Source organism: Euphorbia lathyris, chromosome 3, assembly GCF_963576675.1.
Source record: "Euphorbia lathyris chromosome 3, ddEupLath1.1, whole genome shotgun sequence".
NCBI lineage: Eukaryota > Viridiplantae > Streptophyta > Magnoliopsida > Malpighiales > Euphorbiaceae > Euphorbia > Euphorbia lathyris.
Genome location: NC_088912.1, coordinates 101,604,356 through 101,624,206, shown reverse-complemented (window position 1 = coordinate 101,624,206; position 19,851 = coordinate 101,604,356). Strand labels below are relative to the sequence as shown.

Here is a 19,851-nt window from a genome sequence, read left to right as displayed (position 1 = left end):
AAGGTGTTTGTTTGTTCCAGCAGAGGATGAAAATCTGGAATTTTTCCAGAGTTCCGTAAATGGAAAAGGATTGAACGTCGGAATTTCAGACGTAAATTTCAGAAATTAAAAAAAAAATAGAAGAAGAGAAGAGAGAGAGAGGAAGAAGAAGAGAAGAGAGAAGAAGAAGAAGAAGAAGAAGAAGAAGAAGAAGAAGAAGAAGAAGAAGAAGAAGAAGAAGAAGAAAAAGAAAAAGAAAAAGAAAAATTAAAAAAAAATTAAAAAAAAAAATTTCCAACTATACCCCTTGCCACGTCAGCATTTTTAACGGTGTTAAAGCCTTTTCCGTTTTTCGGGTAACGGTGAAACCACGGTCCTTTTTTTTTGTAAAAACAAACCACAAGGGTTTTTTTGGAACAACATCAAACCACAAGGGTTTTTTTTGGAATTTACCCATTAATTTATTAGCTCTTATATTTTGACAAACACACTGTTTAGTCTTTGTATTTTCAAAAATACATTGTAAGGTCTTTAACCTTTTTCTCGATGAACCGTTTAGTCCCTAACATTTTTCTCGGTAAACTGTTTAGTCCCTGCCGTTAGACTCTCATAAAGATTTTGTTAGTCAATTTGGATTTGAATCAAAATCTATTTAAAATAAAAATATAATGCCTTAACTACCCTTTACCACAAAATCAAATATATAAGACCATTATCTTCATTGTTTCTTATCTTTGTGTTCTTCTTTTCCTTTATTTTCCTTTCCTTTAGACTTTAAAGCATCTAAAATCAACTTTGAGTGTTCTTCTTCTTGATTTTCTTCTTAATTGTTCAGATTCGTAAGCATTGGGTCTGTGTTTTTTTTATTGTTTCTATACAAATAGCTGTTTCTTCTAAATTGGATTTCCTCTTCTGAAATTTGAATGTAAATTTTGAATTCAAATTTTAAGTTATTGCTTGCCTTCATCTTGTTTGCCTATATCCTTCTTTAACGATAAGTAGTAAAGGGTAATTTGGTCATTTCCTAATTCATAAACGGTAAAAAATCTAACAAACAAACGAAAAGACTAAACAGTTCACCGAGAAAAAGATTAGGGACCTTACCGTGTGTTTTTGAAAATACTAGGACTAAATGGTGTGTTTCATCAAAATATAGGGACTAATAAATTAATTACCCTTGATTTTATTATCATAATATATAGTAAAACTTATCTCAGGTAATTAAGAAAACTATATGTTGATACTTACTTGATTAAAGGTCAAAAGAAAGGAAATTCACTTCCCCTAAGTGTGAAAAATGGCAATGCAAATGTAATAAGAAATCATGATAAGAAATTATAAAGCAACTTTAATGCGGAAAAAAAGTAATTGAAACAAAGAAAAAGTAGATTATGCTTTGATATGTGGATCACATATTTGAGGAAGGATATTTGAAAAAGTAATTGAAAGAAAAGAAAAAGTAGATTATGCTTTGAAAATGTGGATCACATATTTGAGGAATGATACTTGAAAAAGTAATTGAAAGAGAAAAAATAGACTATGCCAAAAGAATAACGGTAAAGGTAAGAATAAATTAAGTCTCATATTGGAAATGGAGAGGAAGTAACAGAACTATATTACTAAAAGTATTTCTAATATCATCTATGCATTTTAACAGTGATTTTCACCTGGTCAGTGACTGACCAAGTGAATTTAGTCAATCACCGTTAGATTTAGGAGGTGTAAATCTAATCCATACGATTATTTTAATCTCCACCATATGATTTTAACAAGCCTAAATCTAACAGTGACTAACCAAATTCACTTGATCAGTTACTGACCAAGTGAAAACTACTGTGCGTTTTAAAGTCATTATCAGATACAAACAAGGTTGTAGAAAGTGTTAGACGCTAGTTTGACGGATAGAATACTGGCAATCAATCGAGAATTAATCGGATTTGTATTTTTGTATTTTTTAATTTTTAATAAATAAATTATTATATAAATATAATTAAAATATAAAAAATAATAATAGAAAATATTTAAAATAGAAAAGCATATTGCTTCCAAAAAAAATAAAAAAGCATATTTATTTTAATAATTGTTATATTAATGTACATAAAAAAATAAAAATATGCCAATCCAATAATATTAATAACACAATGTACCTACAAAATAACATTAATATCCGTAAGAATAATATTTGATAGTTTTAAGTTTTTTTTAAAATGTTTAGTTATTTAAAATTTTATTTGTAATTAACATAAAATTGAAGAGCATTTGTCTAAAAAGGCCTAACTTCTAGGCAGTTAAAAATCAGTAAACTAATTTATACTGCCCGACTTGAGGAAATCAGGATGGTGTTTTAAAAATTTCTGACTTGACCTATTTTTAGAACATCTGGACCCAAGGAATAGTTGAACGGGTAATTTTTACATAGTATTAGATTAAGTTGTTATAATTGATATTAGAGTCGACTCTCCACATACAATGTGTTGGTTCGAGAATTAAGGGGATGATGTTACAGTGGAAGTGGAAGACCTAAGCAAAAATCGGTTTTGAAAGAGGACAATGAGAGCATGGGTGAAATAAATCATACATGGAAAGTGAAGAAAGAGTCACTAAACTAATTTATACTGCCTGACTTGAGGATATTAGGATGGTGTTTTAAAAATTTCCGACTTGACCTATTTTTAGAACATCTGGACCCAAGGAATGAGAGTTGAACGGGTAATTTTTACATAGTATTAGACTAAGTTGATATAATTGATATTAGAGTCGACTCTCCACACACAATGTGTTCGTTCGAGAATTATGAGGATGATGTTATAATGGAAGTGGAAGAACTAAGCAAAAATCGGCTTTAAAAGAGAACAATGAAAGCATGGGTGAAATAAATCACATATGGAAAATGAAGAGAGAGTCACTAAACTATTTTAATAAGTTGTATTTTTTTACATATAGAAGTGTTTTAAAAACAAAAAAAAAAACCCAAAAAACGAATCTTACATAAAAGTAGATAATATTTACATGACATTGAACATAAAGAGAATAAATAGAATATATTGTTAGATATTACAAATAAATGGAGTATTGATTAAGTATGAGAAAACTTCTCCTTGAATATAAAGAGAATAAATACTTACTACTTTTTTTTGGCTAATTACAAAGCTAGCCCAACTAAGAGGGGTCATTTACATATCTAACCTACTTTGTTTCCATTTTACCAAATTATACCATTTCATCCACTTTGGACAAAATTACCTTTAATTCTATTGATCGATGTATCGATTTCTGATAGATTTTTGAGATTTTTGAAGTATTATGTTCAATTTCCCATAGAATTTGTATGTTTTTAGGTTATTCGCTTGCTTTTCTCGCTGGTCTTGCCTCTTTCTTCATCTATAATGCGACAACAGTTGTCGCATTTCGTCGCAAATGCGACAACTCTTATCGCATATGTGACGAATTCGTCACAAATATGATAAGAGTTGTCGCATCTACGACAAGTGTTGTTGCATTTGCGACGAAATGTGACAACTGTTGTCGCATTTGTGACGAAATGCGACAAATTTCATTACAAATGCGACAACAATGGAGGAAAATGATGGAAAATATAGAAAATTGAAACGATACCTACAGATGAAGAAAGAGGCAAGACCAACGGGAAAAGAAGGCGTATAAGCTAAAAACATACCATTTCTATGGGAAATTGAACATAATACTTCAAAAATCTCAAAAATCGCTAACGATTCATATCAGAAATCGAAGAAGATGAAGCGGAAGAAGAAGAAGCAGGAGCAGATCCATCGATCAATAGAACTAAGGGTAATTTTGTCCAAAGTGGATGAAATGGTCTAATTTGGTAAGATGAAAGCAAAGTGGGTTAGATATGTAAATGACCCCTCTTAGTTGGGCTAGATTGTAATTAGCCTTTTTTTTTAGAAAATACTCACTAATTTTCAATTATCATTTATCATGAAATATGTGTATATGATATACAATTATCATAATTTTGAAAGTTTCTAATAGGATATTCGTGCGTCGCATCAACTATTAGTTAGAGAATGTGTTTTCCATATATATATATATATATATGATATATATTTGTAGAGTCAACAGATTTATAGAACCTTAACTTTCTAGCATTCAACCGACCAAAATCAACAGACTTGTTAGCACAACTATGTTTTATCTGTTGCATCAATAACTAAATTTTAATGTTTGCCATCATTATTGAAAAACCCAGCGTACCACTTCAAAAGTCTTGTTATTTTTTCATTTTGCTACTTTTATTTTAGGCTTTATCCCATAAACTTGTCCAAAATGTTTGATTGGTCCCTAAACTTTCAAATATCCTAATAGCTCCCTCAACTTGTATAAATTATTTAGCTAGCCCCTTGAAGTTACGTACAGTGTAATCAATTAATCACTCGGTTGTAAAAAAAAAAATACACTGCATGCGGAAGATGTGTAGCACGCGCCTTAGAATAAAAACTTCATTTTTAATCTATTATATGAATGATATAATAACCACTACAATAATAAATTAAAAAGAAAGTTCTTACACTACAAGATTTTAATCAATATTTACAACCAGCAGAACTTTGAAACCGTATTTGTGTCAAATTTATTTAAGAAATCGAATCCTCGCCTTTGCAACCAATGGCAACGCTTTGCAACCATATTGGTTGCAATTTTGCAACCGATTTTAATCTGGTCTTAAACGTTGGTTGCTAATTACTGTTTTCCTTATGGTGATAGTTATCATCTGAGTGGAACAAACCAATTTTTACATACGAATGTAATATAAAAAAACAAATACAAAGCACAATATAATATAAAAAATGGTTAATTTCAAATAAATGTAATGTGGTTTCACGTTTTTGCAGGTCAATATTTATGTTTTTTTTTGTTACAACTGACCCTTGTTGGTTGCAAAAAAAATCATTTTTTATTGACTTGCTAGATTTGACTGATAACGACTTCAATGTGAAAATTTTCAAGAATTAAAATTGTTTATTATCATGTTTAATATGGAACCACTTTTTTATTTGTTAAAATTATCATTTTTGAAGTTTTCTCTCTCTAAATATTAATTTTCTCTTCCACAAAAAACAATACATAAATGACCTCAAATTTAAAAATTTGAAGAATTAAAGTCGCTTAAAATATTATTTAATTCTTGAAAATTTTCTTTAAAATCAAGCTCTAAACTCATAATGGATCGTTAGACCCGGCCATCCAAATCCATCCTGGGAGAGATGGTTTCAGACATTTCTTGGTCTGAAAAAGGTCTAGAGACACTGTAATTGCACCCCGAGACTCTATTCCCTGCCTCAGTCACTGCTTATACATGGATTCAAAGAAGAAAAAGCAAGAAATTCAGGATCACTTTCCAAAACATCCATGGTGTTCTCATCTAATGTCATCCATGCTTCAATTGAATTATTTTCTTGATACCAATTTGTTGGATCAAATATATAAACTTTCACATGTACAAGGGAAGAGTAAAAAATTTTACTTTTGGAAAATACAATTAACCAAATTAAAGACGCTATTAATTATAATTTTATTATTTCAACACCAACTTTGTCAGTAAATATAACTTTTTCATCTTTTTCCCTAATAAACAAAATTTCTCCTATTTAAAACTCTTGAAACTTGAATTTCTGCATAATTTGCATTATTAATCCTCGAATACGACCTATGGAAGTAAATAACACAAAGATGAAGAACATAATCAGAAATGCACACCCAATAAAGCTTTTACAACCCAGAACATGTTTCAATATATGACAAATTGAAAAATCATCTTCTCAAACAGAAGAAATCGAAAGGATCATACACCAAATCAATCAAATTAGATTACAACGTTTTCAGAGGAATTTGCAAAAGCAAGAAACTCAGGATCATGTTGAAGAACATCCATGGTGGTCTCTTCTAATGTGATCCATGCCTCAAATGAATTGCTTCTTCTTATTCCTGTATCTACAAGAATCACATCATTTATATCACAACTCATCTCTCCACATACTCCAACCCAAATAGGCTCCCCCCATCCAAAATCAATCTCAGCTAAACCTAAAGAATTCCAACTTGCACAGGCAAACACATGAGGATTGTTCTCCATGGAAGCCTCTATGAGCTCATCTGTATCTCTTAAAATGGCTGAACACCCTTCATCACCTGATATAGTCTTTACATATTCACAATTGATTTTTCCTATACTTTCTTGTAATAAACTCACCAACTGATTCATCTCCATCTCCATCTCGTCAGGATTATACCTTGCATTTGAATGCAAAACCAGGTTTCCAATCGAATGTCTCGACATTCGTGGCTTGGTTAGTCTTCGGATATTCACTGATTGAATCATCACAGATGGCCGAATGGAGGAACCTGATATTCTATTGCAAGCTCTCATAGCACATTTCCATATGAAAGCACTTAATGCTTGAACTCTAGTTGGATTCTCTATGAACTCACTTCTTCCTTTTGTCCTCAAGGCAGCTACTGCATTCGCATCGAACACGAATCGCCTTGTCTTGCACCTGCGTTCACCGAACCAAATGCCATCCATCAATGATGTATAGCGAGAAGATAATGATTTCTGCGGTGGAAACATCGACGAAGACTCGGATAGACTAGGCTGTATGAGGTTTTTATAGGAACCACTAAAATTGGCTGCCCATGTCTTAAGAAAGGAACAGGATGTTATTCCATCCATGATCTTGTGGGACAAACACAGGCCGAGAGCAATGCTGCCACAGTCGAAAACATTCACTTGCACAGCTAGTTGTGGTATTGTTGGATCAAGTTGTCTGTAGAAATTTTGGTATGGAAGGAACCTATTCAACGTTTCTATTTGATGATCTCGGAGGAAATCCGACAAATGACTGTTTACTCGTGCTTCGAAATAAGGAACACCCGAGTCGAAGTTTTCGATTATAAGGTTGTCTTTCACTCTTCCTGATAAAGGGTAGTAGAGATTTAGAGTTTTGGAGAGTGACCATTTTAGTTGAGCTGTGATTTGGGTGTTTTTCAGATGAAAATTCTTAGTGTTGTAGAAGAGAATTAGAGGAGTATAAGTGTTGGGTATAAGCTGGTCTAAAAGGCAAAGATTGAAAGGTTTGAGATGATGAACATGTGAAGAAGATGGTCTTATGCTTTCTACTGATACAACTGAAACTTCCATTTTAATGTTGAATCTTGGAACAAATATTTTATAAAAAATAAATTAGAATATAACAACACATATAGTAGTCCTGCATTCCACTGATTACACATAAAATTATTGGGCTTCTGGAGACTAATATATATAGACCCAACTGAAGCGATGGGCCCAACTGAAGCGATCCAACTCGTTGCTGAGTTGGACGGGGGTACGGGGGCGGTTAGGGTTTCGGCCTGTTAGGGTTTCAGACGGTTAGGGTTCCTTGAGGAGTATAAATGTAACCTCTTTCTTTGTAATCCGCATCTCATTAATTATAGTGAAATATCCTGGCTTGGTAGTGCTCCCAGACGTAGTCATTCTAATCGAGTGGCGAACTGGGTAAACAATTCTTGTTTGTTTGCTTATTTTTCGTTTATCGTAATTTCAATTATTCCTAACAACTGGTATCAGAGCGAGGGTAATTACGATGGGAGACGGGAAAACCCCTCTGGAGAAATTCGATGGTTCGGATTTCAGTTTCTGGAAGATGCAGATCGAGGATTACCGGTACGGTAAATATCTGTACCAGCCTCTGGGTGAGCAGCCGGAGGATATGTATGATGAAAAGAGTGGAAGCTATTGGACAGAAAAGCGATGAGCGTGATTCGCCTGTCGCTGTCCAAAAACATGGCGCATCACACGGTGAAGGCAAAGACCACGAAGGAGATGTTGGAGATCTTGAGTTCGTTGTACGAGAAGCCTTCCGTGGCAAACAAAGTTCATCTGATGCGGCGACTGTTTAATCTGCAGATGACGGAGAATATAGCAGTGGCGACGCACCTGAATGATTTTAATATGACAATCACTCAATTAAGTTCTGTAGATATTGATTTCGACGAAGAGGTATTAGCCCTAATTCTTATCTTCTTTACCAGAGAGTTGGAGCGGCACGGTTACTGCCCTAAGTGCTTCAGTAGGGAAAGAAAAACTTAGGTTTGATGATGTCAGAGACTTGATTATAAGCGAGGAGATTCGCAGGAAAGAGTCAGGTTCCACATCTAGATTAGCCTTGAATGCAGAGAATCGGGGCAGGTCAGATCGCAGGTCAAAGCAGAATCGTGGCAGGTCTAAGTCCAAAGGGAGAGGGAAACCTGTGAAGGACAAGAGCCACATCAAGTGCTGGAATTGTAATGAGAATGGTCATTACAAGAGTGAATATAAGGCACCGCAGAAGGAGAAGTCAGTGAATTCAGCCAGCGAGGATTTTGGTGATGTGTTGATTCTGAGTAATTCAACTGCAGAAACAGCAGCAGAAGCCTTGGTATTGAGTGTAAGAAGTCCTCTGGAGTCTTGGGTATTAGACTCAGGAGCTTCGTTTCATTCATGTAGTAGTGCAGATTTGATGGAAAACTATACCCCTAGGAAATTCGGAAAGGTTTATCTTGCTGATGATGAGCCTTTGGAGATTGTAGGGAAGGGAGATGTTTCGATCAAATCCCCGAATGGATCTGTGATAAAGCTGTCTGGAGTAAAGCATGTTCCTGGCCTAAAGAGAAATCTGTTGTCAATTGGGCAAATGGATGATTGTTAAGCCCAAAATATACCTAAAATATCATCAATAATTACATCAGTTTTGCTTCGAATTCATACTATTTATACCTGTTTAGAATATTTTTACTTTCGAATATGTTTCTTTCTTGCAAGGTACCTAAATATTTGGTAAAATCCAAATAGGAGCGAAAAGAGGTTAGAAACAGAAGAAAAACCCTACAAAAGGAGTCGAAGATGACGAAGATCAAACACGCCAAAACGAGGACGAGGACAAAGGTCGAAGAAATAGAAAACACTCCGTGTCGCGACCGAGAATCCTCCATTCTCGGTCGCGACACGCGTCACCAGCTTTTTACCTTGACGATTTCGAAGACCAAATAATTGCTCCCCCATTCTCGACCGAGAATTTATATTCTCGGCAAGTTCATAAATCCTTGGAGAGCCATTCGCACACATTCGTTTTCGAAGAAACGCGTTCGTTCGGGTGGATAAAAACATCTCTTCGCAGAGGATACGACCCTTCACAACGGACACGACACTTCAATCTCGACTCTTCAACATCTATAAATAAAGAGTTGATGGAGGGTTGGAGATATAGAAAAAGAGAAGATTAGTATAGAATTAATACAGGAATTCCGAATCAAGCGATTCAGAATTTAGAGTTCATTTCTGTAAAAAGCAATATGATGTACACACATTGTTTATTCAATAATTACAAACACAGTAGCGTTTAGATTTGTTCATATTAGTTTACATTTTGGTAGTAGCCGATCGTATCTCTATTACGAAGTTACAGTGAGAATATTTAGTAAAGGATCCGCCCCTGAGCCTGACAAACTCTAACGAAACCCAAGGAAAGGATTGACAACCCGTTCACTTGCAAGTCGTCGAAAGTTTCCATGCTTCTTGTTCTCTGTAAACTTGTATCAAATTTATATTTCATCTAATAAAGTTCATTCTATTCGATAGATTTTTATGTAGCACTTTGGTAAATGATCTGAAGTGAGTTCTGGTGTTTTGATTAAAACGTAGTTAAATTCAAAATCTTTACAAGGAAACTTTGTTGAACCCTTAGGCTAATTGATATCATCAGTAGGGTATCAATAGGTAGCGATCTAACCCGACCGTAGGAGGATTGACTGCAGTTCAAAGCCCTAAAATTAGAGGAATCGACGTTTATTTCATCGTTATAATTTATACAAAGTTTAAAGTTGTTTTCTTTGCTTAATGCAAACGAATACATTTGTTTACTTTTCTAAAGAACTAAAAGTTTCTTTTTTGTAAATTTATCCCTAAATCAGAAGTATTTTCTAACATTTGTTATACTCTAATCTAATTCTTATTCTAGCAATTTCAAAACCAAATCCAATTAAACGATTTTCCATATTATAAACCTTAAAAGTGAATTTAACCGATTCAAAATAAGTTTTTGTTAAAAAGTGTTCCCTGTGGGAACGATATCTTTTATTACTACAAGCGTATACCGTGCACTTGCGGAAATCGCTCAACAAGTTTTTGGCACCGTTGCCGGGGAACGCCAAAATTTTTGACAAAAATTTAGATTTTTTTCATGTTTTATTTCGAATCTAGGTTTATTTTTACTTATTCAAAATTTTATATTTTACTTATTTCAAATTACTAACATATTTATTTTTCAAATTCTGTTTTGAAGGTAGTTTCGGTTCGTGCGAAATTTCAAGTTCATGCGCAGTTCTCGAAGTTCAGGCATTCCACCAAAACCGCTAGACCCAGAAATTGAAAAAACGGTTAAAAAGAACAAGAAAAACAAGAAAAACAAAAACAAAAACAAGACTCCGATAAAAACCAGAGTTACTGAGCCAGAAATTATGGCTACACTTATGGATTACGCTAGGCCAGGAGTAGCAGGTGTAACAAACAGCATAGTTAGACCCCAAATAAATGCAAACCAATTTCAAATTAAGCCAGCATTGCTTAATATGTTGCAAAATAATGTAACATTTTACGGGTTGCCTAACGAAAATCCTAACACCCATTTGACAAATTTCTTAGAAATTTGCGACACTTTTAAAATAACAGATGTGACTGCGGAAGCAATCAAACTTCGCCTTTTTCGTTTTACTTTGAAGGATCGAGCCAAAGAATGGTTAACTTCTATGCCAGCCGCAACATTTGAAACTTGGGAGCAATTAGCCCAAACATTTTTATCAAAATATTTTCCATTAGCAAAAACCGCAAGAGTCATTAAAGAGTTAACATCTTTTTCTCAAAATGATAATGAAACTCTTTATGAGGCTTGGGAACGTTTTAAATAACTTCAACGTTTATGCCCACACCACCAACTGTTCGCTGAACTTTTAATGCAAACATTTTATAATGGATTGAATCCTACAACTAGAGGTTCATTAGATGCTATGTGTGGAGGGTTATTCATGAAGAAAACGTCGGCCCAAGCAAGAGAACTTTTGGAGAAAATGGCAATCAACAGTAGTATGTGGCCCGCGGAACGTGGACATATACCAGTGGCGAAACCATCATCCTCAACTACGTCATCGGTTAAAGGTATAGTGAATCTTGATCCAGTTGCGATGTTGTAAGCCCAATTTTCTGCCTTATCGCACAAAATTGATAGGTTTATGGCACCGTGCGATCCTAATGGTAAACCAATCCAAACGGATGTAGATTATGAAGGTATGAGCGAAATTGAACAGGTAAATTTTGTCCAAGGGCAAAACCAAACTAATAACCCTTATTCCAATACATATAATCCTGGATGGAGAAATCATCCTAACTTTAACTGGAGGGATAATAATAATAATGCTAATGCTAATCAAAATCGTACCACTAATTATCAAAATCAATCAAGAGATACGATTATCACTTTACTTCTAAAATCGATAAATTTATTGATGCTATGAGCGGAAAAATAAGTAATCACGACAATGGTTTTAAAACGGATCGAGAATAAATTCGATCAGTTTATTAAAAACCAATCATCTAGCATCTATAATTTGGAGGTTCAAATTGGACAACTCGCTAAATCAATTCCATCCCGCAAAGAGGGAAGTCTTCCCAGCCATACGGAGGAAAATCCGAAAGAGCATGTAAAGGCTATCACTCTTCGTTCAGGGAAAAATTACTTAGGTCCGGAGATGCCCGGAAATTCAACTTTACCAGGAACTGATTTACCAAAATCCAAAGAAGATATATTAAACCAAAAAGATACATTAATTGACTCAAGTACAAAAACTTTTGTACCCAAACCACCTTTTCCACACAAAGTCCGCAATAAGGACTATGACAAACAACTTTTAACATTTTTAGACAAACTTAAAAATTTGCATATTAATTTGACGTTTATGGATGCGATTACGCAAATTCCCAATTACGGTAAATTCCTAAAAGATTTAATTTCAAAGAAAATCAGTTGGGAAGGAATTTCATCCATTTCGCTAACTGAAGATTGTAGTTCAATTGTGTCAAGTAATCTGCACACTAAACTCAAAGATCCCGGATGTTTTACCATTCCGTGTAAGTTGGGAGATATTGAATTCCCAAGTTGTCTTTGTGATTTAAGAGCAAGCATAAACTTGATGCCATTATCTATTTTTAATAAGTTAGGCTTAGAAGAAGATATCAAATGTACCAATATGGTTTTGCAATTAGCAGACCAAACCACTAAAAGACCATATGGTATTATCGAAGATGTTTTAGTTAAAGTTGACAAATTTATTTTTCCTACCGATTTCGTTATATTAGATTTTGCATATGACGTTAATTGTCCGCTAATCTTTGGTAGACCGTTCATGAACACGGGACGTGCTCTAGTTGATGTGTCGGAAGGGAAAGTAGTTTTAAGAATAGGAGACGATAAGATCGAGTTTGATATGAACCAAGCAATGAAATATCCTATGGAGGATTTCGCTTGTATGAAACTTGATTTAGTTGAAGAATGTGTAAATGACATTATTCAAAAAGAAGAAATAATAGAACCTATAATGAGTGAAGAATTAGAAGATAAAGACCCAGAGCCTTTGATTCGAGAAGATGGACCAGTTCCGCCTTCATTTATAATTCCACCTAAATTAGAACTTAAAGAATTACCAAACCATTTGAGGTACGCTTTCTTAGGCGAAGGCGATTCTCTACCTATAATTATCTCTAACAAATTAACACAGGATCAAGAAGAAAAATTAAAGAAAGTTGTTAGAAATAGAATAGGAAGTATGGGATGGCAAATTTCAGACTTAAAAGGAATTAATCCTAGTATTGTAATGCACAGAATTCACTTAGAAGAAGATAAGCCACCTAAAGCGGATAGGCAAAGACGCTTAAATCCGAATATGAAAGAAGTAGTCAAAAACGAGATTACTAAACTTCTAGACAATTGAATCATTTATCCTATTTCGGATAGTGAATGGGTCAGTCCAATCCACTGTGTACCTAAAAAGGGAGGCATAACTGTTGTAAGGAATGACGAAGGTGAATTAATACCTACACGAACCACCACCGGTTGGAGAGTTTGTATAGATTACAGGAACCTTAATAAAGTAACTAGGAAAGACCATTTTCCTCTACCTTTCATTGATCAAATGATCGAACGAATAGCTGGTCATGCTTTCTATTGTTTTCTAGATGGCTACTTCGGATTCTTTTAAATATATATTTACCCGGATGACCAAGACAAAACAACCTTCACATGTCCTTATGGAACATTTGCATATAGGAGAATGCCCTTTGGTCTATTTAATGCACCAGCAACATTTCAACGGTGTATGACTGCGATCTTTAATGATTTCATTGAAGATATCATGGAAGTTTTAATGGATGATTTTTTCGTTTATGGAGATTCCTTCGATTCATGCTTACAGAACTTGGATAAAGTTTTGTCTAGGTGTGAAGAAACAAATTTAGTATTAAACTGGGAAAAATGTCATTTCATGGTTGACGAGATAATTGTTTTAGGACATAAAATATCTAAAAAGGGATTAGAAGTAGATAGAGCAAAAACTTCTATGATAGAAAAATTACCCCCTCCAACTATTGTTAAGGGAGTAAGGTCATTTTTAGGACATGCAGGTTTTTACAGAAGATTTATTAAAAGTTTCTCTATAATTTCCATACCACTTACTAATTTACTCATGAAAGATTCAACCTTTGATTTTAATGAAGATTGCGTTAAAGCTTTCGAAACATTGAAAACAGCTTTAGTCAGTGCACCTATTATTGCTAAACCCGATTGGGATTTACCTTTTGAAATCATGTGTGATGCAAGCGACTTAGCCGTCAGATGTGTTTTAGGTCAAAGAAGGGATAAGAAACTTCATGTCATTTATTATGCAAGTCACACACCCTGTCCGGTGCATAATTAAACTACACCACAACCGAAAAGGAAATGTTAGCTGTAGTTTTTGCATGTGATAAGTTTAGGTCATACTTGTTAGGTTCGAAAGTCATTATTTATACCGATCACGCAGCTTTAAGATATTTATTTGCTAAGAAAGATGCAAAACTACATCTAATTAGATGAGTTTTATTGTTACAAGAATTTGATCTAGAAATTAAAGACAAAAAGGGAGTAGAAAACCTTGTCGCCGATCATCTATCAAGACTCGAAGATGAAAACGGTCCTATAGATGAGACTATCGGTATACAAGATGATTTCCCTGATGAATATCTCTATCAAATAAAAAGTGTCATGTCGCCATGGTATGCGGATATTGCAAATTATCTCGCAGCCAACATTGTTCCGGAAGGATTAACTTTCCAACAAAAGAAGAAATTCTTCTTTGACATTAAACAGTATTTTTGGGAAGATCCTTTTTGGTTCAGAACTTGTGGTGACGGAATAATTAGGAGATGAGTTAGTGAAAATGAATATGAGTCTATAATGTCGGAATGCCATTCTAGCTCGTATGGGGGACATAACGGCGTTAGTAAGACAGTAGCCAGGATATTAGAATGTGGATTCTTTTGGCCTACATTGTTTAAAGACGTCCGTTCATTTATTATTCGTTGTGATAAGTGCCAAAGAACAGGAAATTTAGGCAGAAAAGATGAGATGCCCCTCACAAACATGTTAGAAGTTGAAGTCTTCGACATGTGGGGAATAGATTTCATGGGACCTTTTCCCCCTTCTTTTGGTAAAACTTACATATTAGTCGCCGTAGATTATGTTTCGAAGTGGGTTGAAGCAATTGCAACCCCGACGAACGATTCTAAAGTTGGTGTTGGTTTTCTTGAAGATATATTTTGTAGATTCGGTTGTCCTAGAGTCATTGTAACTGATGGCGATACCCATTTTATAAACCGAAGTTTTGATATACTTATGAAAAAATATGGAGTACGTCACCGCGTGTCAACGCCATACCATCCTCAATCGAATGGTCAGACAGAGATATCAAATAGAGAACTCAAATGGATTCTAGAGAAAACAGTTTCATCTTCAAGAAAAGATTGGTCTTGTAAACTCAACAATGCGTTATGGGCATACCGTACTGCATTTAAAACACCAATAGGAATGACTCCATACCGATTAGTGTATGGGAAGGCATGTCATTTGCCAGTCGAATTAGAACACAAAGCCTATTGGGCTATTAGGGAACTTAACTTTAATTTGCAACAAGTAGGTAAGAAACGTTTGCTCAACTTAAATGAGCTAGACGAGTTACGTCATCTATCTTATGACAATGCGAAAATATATAAAGAAAAAGTGAAAAAATGGCACGACGCCAAGATTAAAGTCAAAAGCTTTAACATTGGGGACAATGTGCTGTTATTTAATTCACGGCTCCGTTTATTTCCAGGTAAACTTAAGTCCAGATGGACAGGACCATATCTAGTCATTAAAGTATTTGATTATAGCTCTTTAGAACTTGGAGGACCTGACGGAGTTCGTTTCAAAGTTAACAGTAATAGATGTAAAATCTATTACGAAAATGTTTCAAACAAAGAAATTGCGTTCGTAACGCATTTTTCTGAAGATTAATTCATTTAAATTTAATGTACTTTATTTTTATTTTTATTTTTATTTTATTTTATTTTGTTTTGATTTGGTAGTTTTTAATTTAGTTTAGTTTAAATTTTTACATATGCCAATTTTATGATTTTTAATTATTAATAGACTTTATATTAAGATTTAGATGCATAAAAATATGTTTAAGTCATGCTTTTATTGTAATTTTAGGTCTTTAGTTCGAATTAGGAGAAATTTGGTGATTCTCAGCCGAGAATTTGGAATTCTCAGTTGAGAATTCACATTTTCAGAATTGTCTAAACAGGTAAGGAATTTTCTGAACTTACCGAGAATTTATATTCTCGGCCGAGAATCAGAAATATAGGGTTTCGACGCCTGATTTCCGCGAGGAAATCAGCGTGTCGCGACCGAGAATTGGGATTCTCGGTTGCGACACGAGTTTTTTTTACACCATCAGACCTGTATCTTCTTCATCCTGCAGACACAGCTTTTCAAAATCGAAAAATTGAGTTTCTTCAACTTTCAGAGGTATGATTTTATGCCTTTTCGCATCAAAACAACACCTCTTTTCGTCCTAAAATCCTATAAATAAATCCTAGAGGATCAAAGTTCTGTTACATTATTTTCTTTTCATCTCTATCAGAACAAAATTCTGATTTTCTCAAAACACCATTGTTAACTAAGTTACAGACACATTTGTTTCTTTCGTTCCTCACAAAACCATGACTACTAAACACAAATCCCCTAAGAAAATTTCTGCTTCAAGCAATAAACGTCCCGACTTATCCAAACGATATGGTGCGCCATTTTCTATCTTCAATCATGATGAAGGCATGCGCTACTGGAGGCTTCGTTACAAGTTCTTCGTTGGAATGTTATATATGGATGAGTTTTTGAATAAACAACTCGGAATAAGCGATGACGTGAGTCGCTATTTGGAACGATTAGGTTGGACAAAATTCGCCAACATGCGATTTCCTATAATTGGCGATTGGATTCTCGAGTTTTTCTGTACCGTTCGTTTTGTTAACAAACGAAGGGTGCCTCTTAGTTTTCGTCGAGATGGCGAAATATTTACTTTCGGATATCCCGAGTTGCATGCCTGGTTTGGTTTTCCCCCGAGGGATACAATCAAACGTCATCCTGGCAAAGATATGACATCCACAGACATATGGAGAATGCTCACTGGATTCTGGCGTTTCAATCCTCGACTCGCCTACAATCAATCATTTCACTCCAATTCAATGATGTATCTACACAAGTTTCTGTGTCACAGTCTGTTCGGTCGCACATTTAGCAGTGTGGTCCATGACACCGACTTATATGTCCTTGGAGATATATTCCAAGGGAATACAGTTGATTCTTCAAAAATTCTGATGGAGGGTCTTGTTGCCGCTTCTCGATCCAAGGATAAAAAGATTGGATTCGGGAATATAATTTGCAGAATAATTCTCGGTACCAAGGGTACTATTGTTGTTCCTTGGAGTGAGGATGAATCTTTTCCGACACTAGACTATGAGTTTTTAGAATACGAAGGTCTAGTGAAACGTGTTTTTCGAGCAGGCCCGCATTTTCTTTCTGCACCAGAACGTCAAACTTTCGTGCAATTGAAAATTGAACGCTATAGGGCTAGAGAAATCCCGATTGATAGGGATGAGTATATAGAATAGTTCAAGTTTATAAGTTTTTCTTTTAATATTTTGTAAATATTTATGTATTTTGTGTTATTTCATTTCATTCTTTGTTTTTATATTTTGTTTCAATTTTTGTACATATATGTTGATTCAATAAAATTTCTACTTATTTTCGTTGATTTCTTGTTTTGACTAAATTTAATATACATTTGCTCCATTTCCTGTGTGATCATGGATCACTCTATACTAAAACTCTTCATATTGACCACTTCTAGTCATTCTTGCTCAAATGAAAATAAAAATGGTTATAATACACTAATATGGCTTTTATTAATTAACAAATATGATCATACTTTTCTCTCATTATACATTTAATCCATTTTAACTTTAGGTTTAACTCAATTAATTAATACATGAACTTGTATTTATTTCACTTAACATGATTCATTTAACTTATATGCATAAATGTACATTAATGTTTCATTAATTCTTAATATGACATTTATTTCTCTTTATTTTTACAATTAATAAGGATAAACCTTTGGTTTTCCTTGTATTCAATGTTTTTCATTTAAGTTTTTAAGTGCAGGTACAGTTTTAATTTAATTCAGGACACAATTAATTAAAAACATTGCACAAACCAAGTCAAAATACACTTATAACAGCACAATGGACCGATTCTCGGCCGAGAATTATATATTCTCGGTTAGTCCAGCAAAAACAGGCCGAATTCAGAGCAAAAAATTCTCTGAAATTCGCGTGCCGCGACCGCGGATCGGCATTCTCGGTTGCGACACGCGACCTGTAGGCCGAATTAATCCGGATTTTGGCACTATTTTTGAGCCTATTCCTATTTCTACTCTACCTATACATCTCCCTATTTCACCCTATATAAACCTACTCCTTACACAAACCTCACATCACCTCACTTTTTACCCAATCCCCTACTCTAAACTCTTCCCCATACATTACTTTTACTCTTCCCAATTTATTCTTTACCCTCTCTAATCACTTATCAATTCAATTCCTCATTACAACTCCGACCTCATCTTCAACCTTTGATTTTCTCTCTTTTCATCTCTTCTTCTTCTTTGCAAACCCTAAACACCATTAACATGCCTAGAACAAAGCGTGTTGGTCACAAGCCTCAAGTTACGGAATCTAATCGCCTTCGTATACGTTGCGGAGCCTATTTTGACATTCAAACGGAGGAGGAAGCCGATCGATTCATTCACTTTTCCAATTCCAATCGGGAGTTTGTGGATATGCACTTCCTTGACTTCGATTCGGTAAGAGCATTGAATTTCTCTACTAGAATTAATGCTTTCATTGAAATTTTGGGTTGGCAAGCATTTGTTTCTATGCGTTTTCCCCGTATTACGGAATATGTGGTAGAATTTTTGGTCACTTTGACCATGAATAAAAAGAAGACATCAATTTCCTTTAGAAATAATGGTGTAACTTATGCCATAGATTATGAGGCTATGGGGAATATGTTTGGTTTCCCTACTGATGATTTCTGTGACAAGCCTAAGGATTTTGATAACGACTCTATTTGGCAAACTCTTTCGGATCAAGAATATTTTAACTCCAAAAATACCTCACGCAAGTTGATTAAGGACAATTGTGTGTTCTTCTTTCACAAATTTCTGAGTTTTTCATTATTTGGTCGTGTTGAGAGCTTAAAAATTCAAGTTCGGGATTTGTTCGTTTTGGATTGTTTGTTTAAGGGTTTGAGGGTTGATAGCATCGGTATGCTATTTGACAATTTATTTCGTGCTTCGAGGGCTCATACCATTCAAGTTTCTCTCGGTAACTTTATCACTGAAATTGTTTTGGGAGCACGGGGTGAATTAGCAGATTATGACATGTCCACCTACCATGGGTATGTTCCGATTTTGGACATTTCGGCACTTGAGCGGGCTCACTTATTGCTTACTTCGGTTCCTCCTGTTTTTATTTCATATGCTTCCCGTATTTCCCATCTTCGTGGCACTATGGGTGGAGGGGCTTCAAGTTCCCAATTTGTAGGTACCGACGAAGGAGGCCCGGTGGAGGAAGAGGAAGATGCACCGCAAGCTCAACCACCACCCCATGCACCTCAAGATGATGATCCGGTGGATTTAAGGCGGATTTTAGACCAAATCAATTCCAATAATCGCTAAATGAATTTAAGAATTGATGATTTGGTGGAAAATAATATGGTGATGAATGACAACCTCAATACTTTGAGGCGCGAGCACAGGTCTACTCGGCATCGGATGCTTTCATTCTTCCGTCGCCGAAGTGTGGAAACTTCACCAACCCCTCCGGATTCCCCGCCTAATGCTTAGGTTTTATCTTTTCTTTTTATCTTATTATGTTGTTTTTAAATTTCAGTTTGGCACAATATTACTATTTATTATGTTTCGTACAATATTAATTCTATGTTGAATGATTTTTATTTGCTAAATTTCTATTTTATTTCGTATGCTTTATTTCGTGCTTATTTTTCATGTTATATCCCTATTTGCACCAATGAGGACATGGTCCAATTTAAAGTATGGGAGGAGATATACATATATCATTTTAATTTTTAGTACGAATTATAAATGCAA

General features: G+C 34.7%; 1 protein-coding gene and 1 non-coding gene across 2 annotated transcripts; both read right to left on the bottom strand.

Moving 5' to 3' along the window:
* Window positions 1-5,721: 5,721 nt before the first annotated feature.
* LOC136223497 (stemmadenine O-acetyltransferase-like) lies at window positions 5,722-7,344 on the bottom strand. Its single transcript, XM_066011523.1, has one exon. The coding sequence runs from the start codon at window positions 7,154-7,156 to the stop codon at window positions 5,822-5,824; it is 1,335 nt and encodes a 444-aa protein (XP_065867595.1). The 5' UTR covers window positions 7,157-7,344; the 3' UTR covers window positions 5,722-5,821.
* A 3,537-nt stretch (window positions 7,345-10,881) lies between these two features.
* Window positions 10,882-10,988, bottom strand: LOC136225211 (small nucleolar RNA R71). The gene has a single exon (XR_010686938.1). It is a non-coding gene; the product is annotated as a small nucleolar RNA R71 (small nucleolar RNA).
* Between the last annotated feature and the right edge of the window lie 8,863 nt (window positions 10,989-19,851).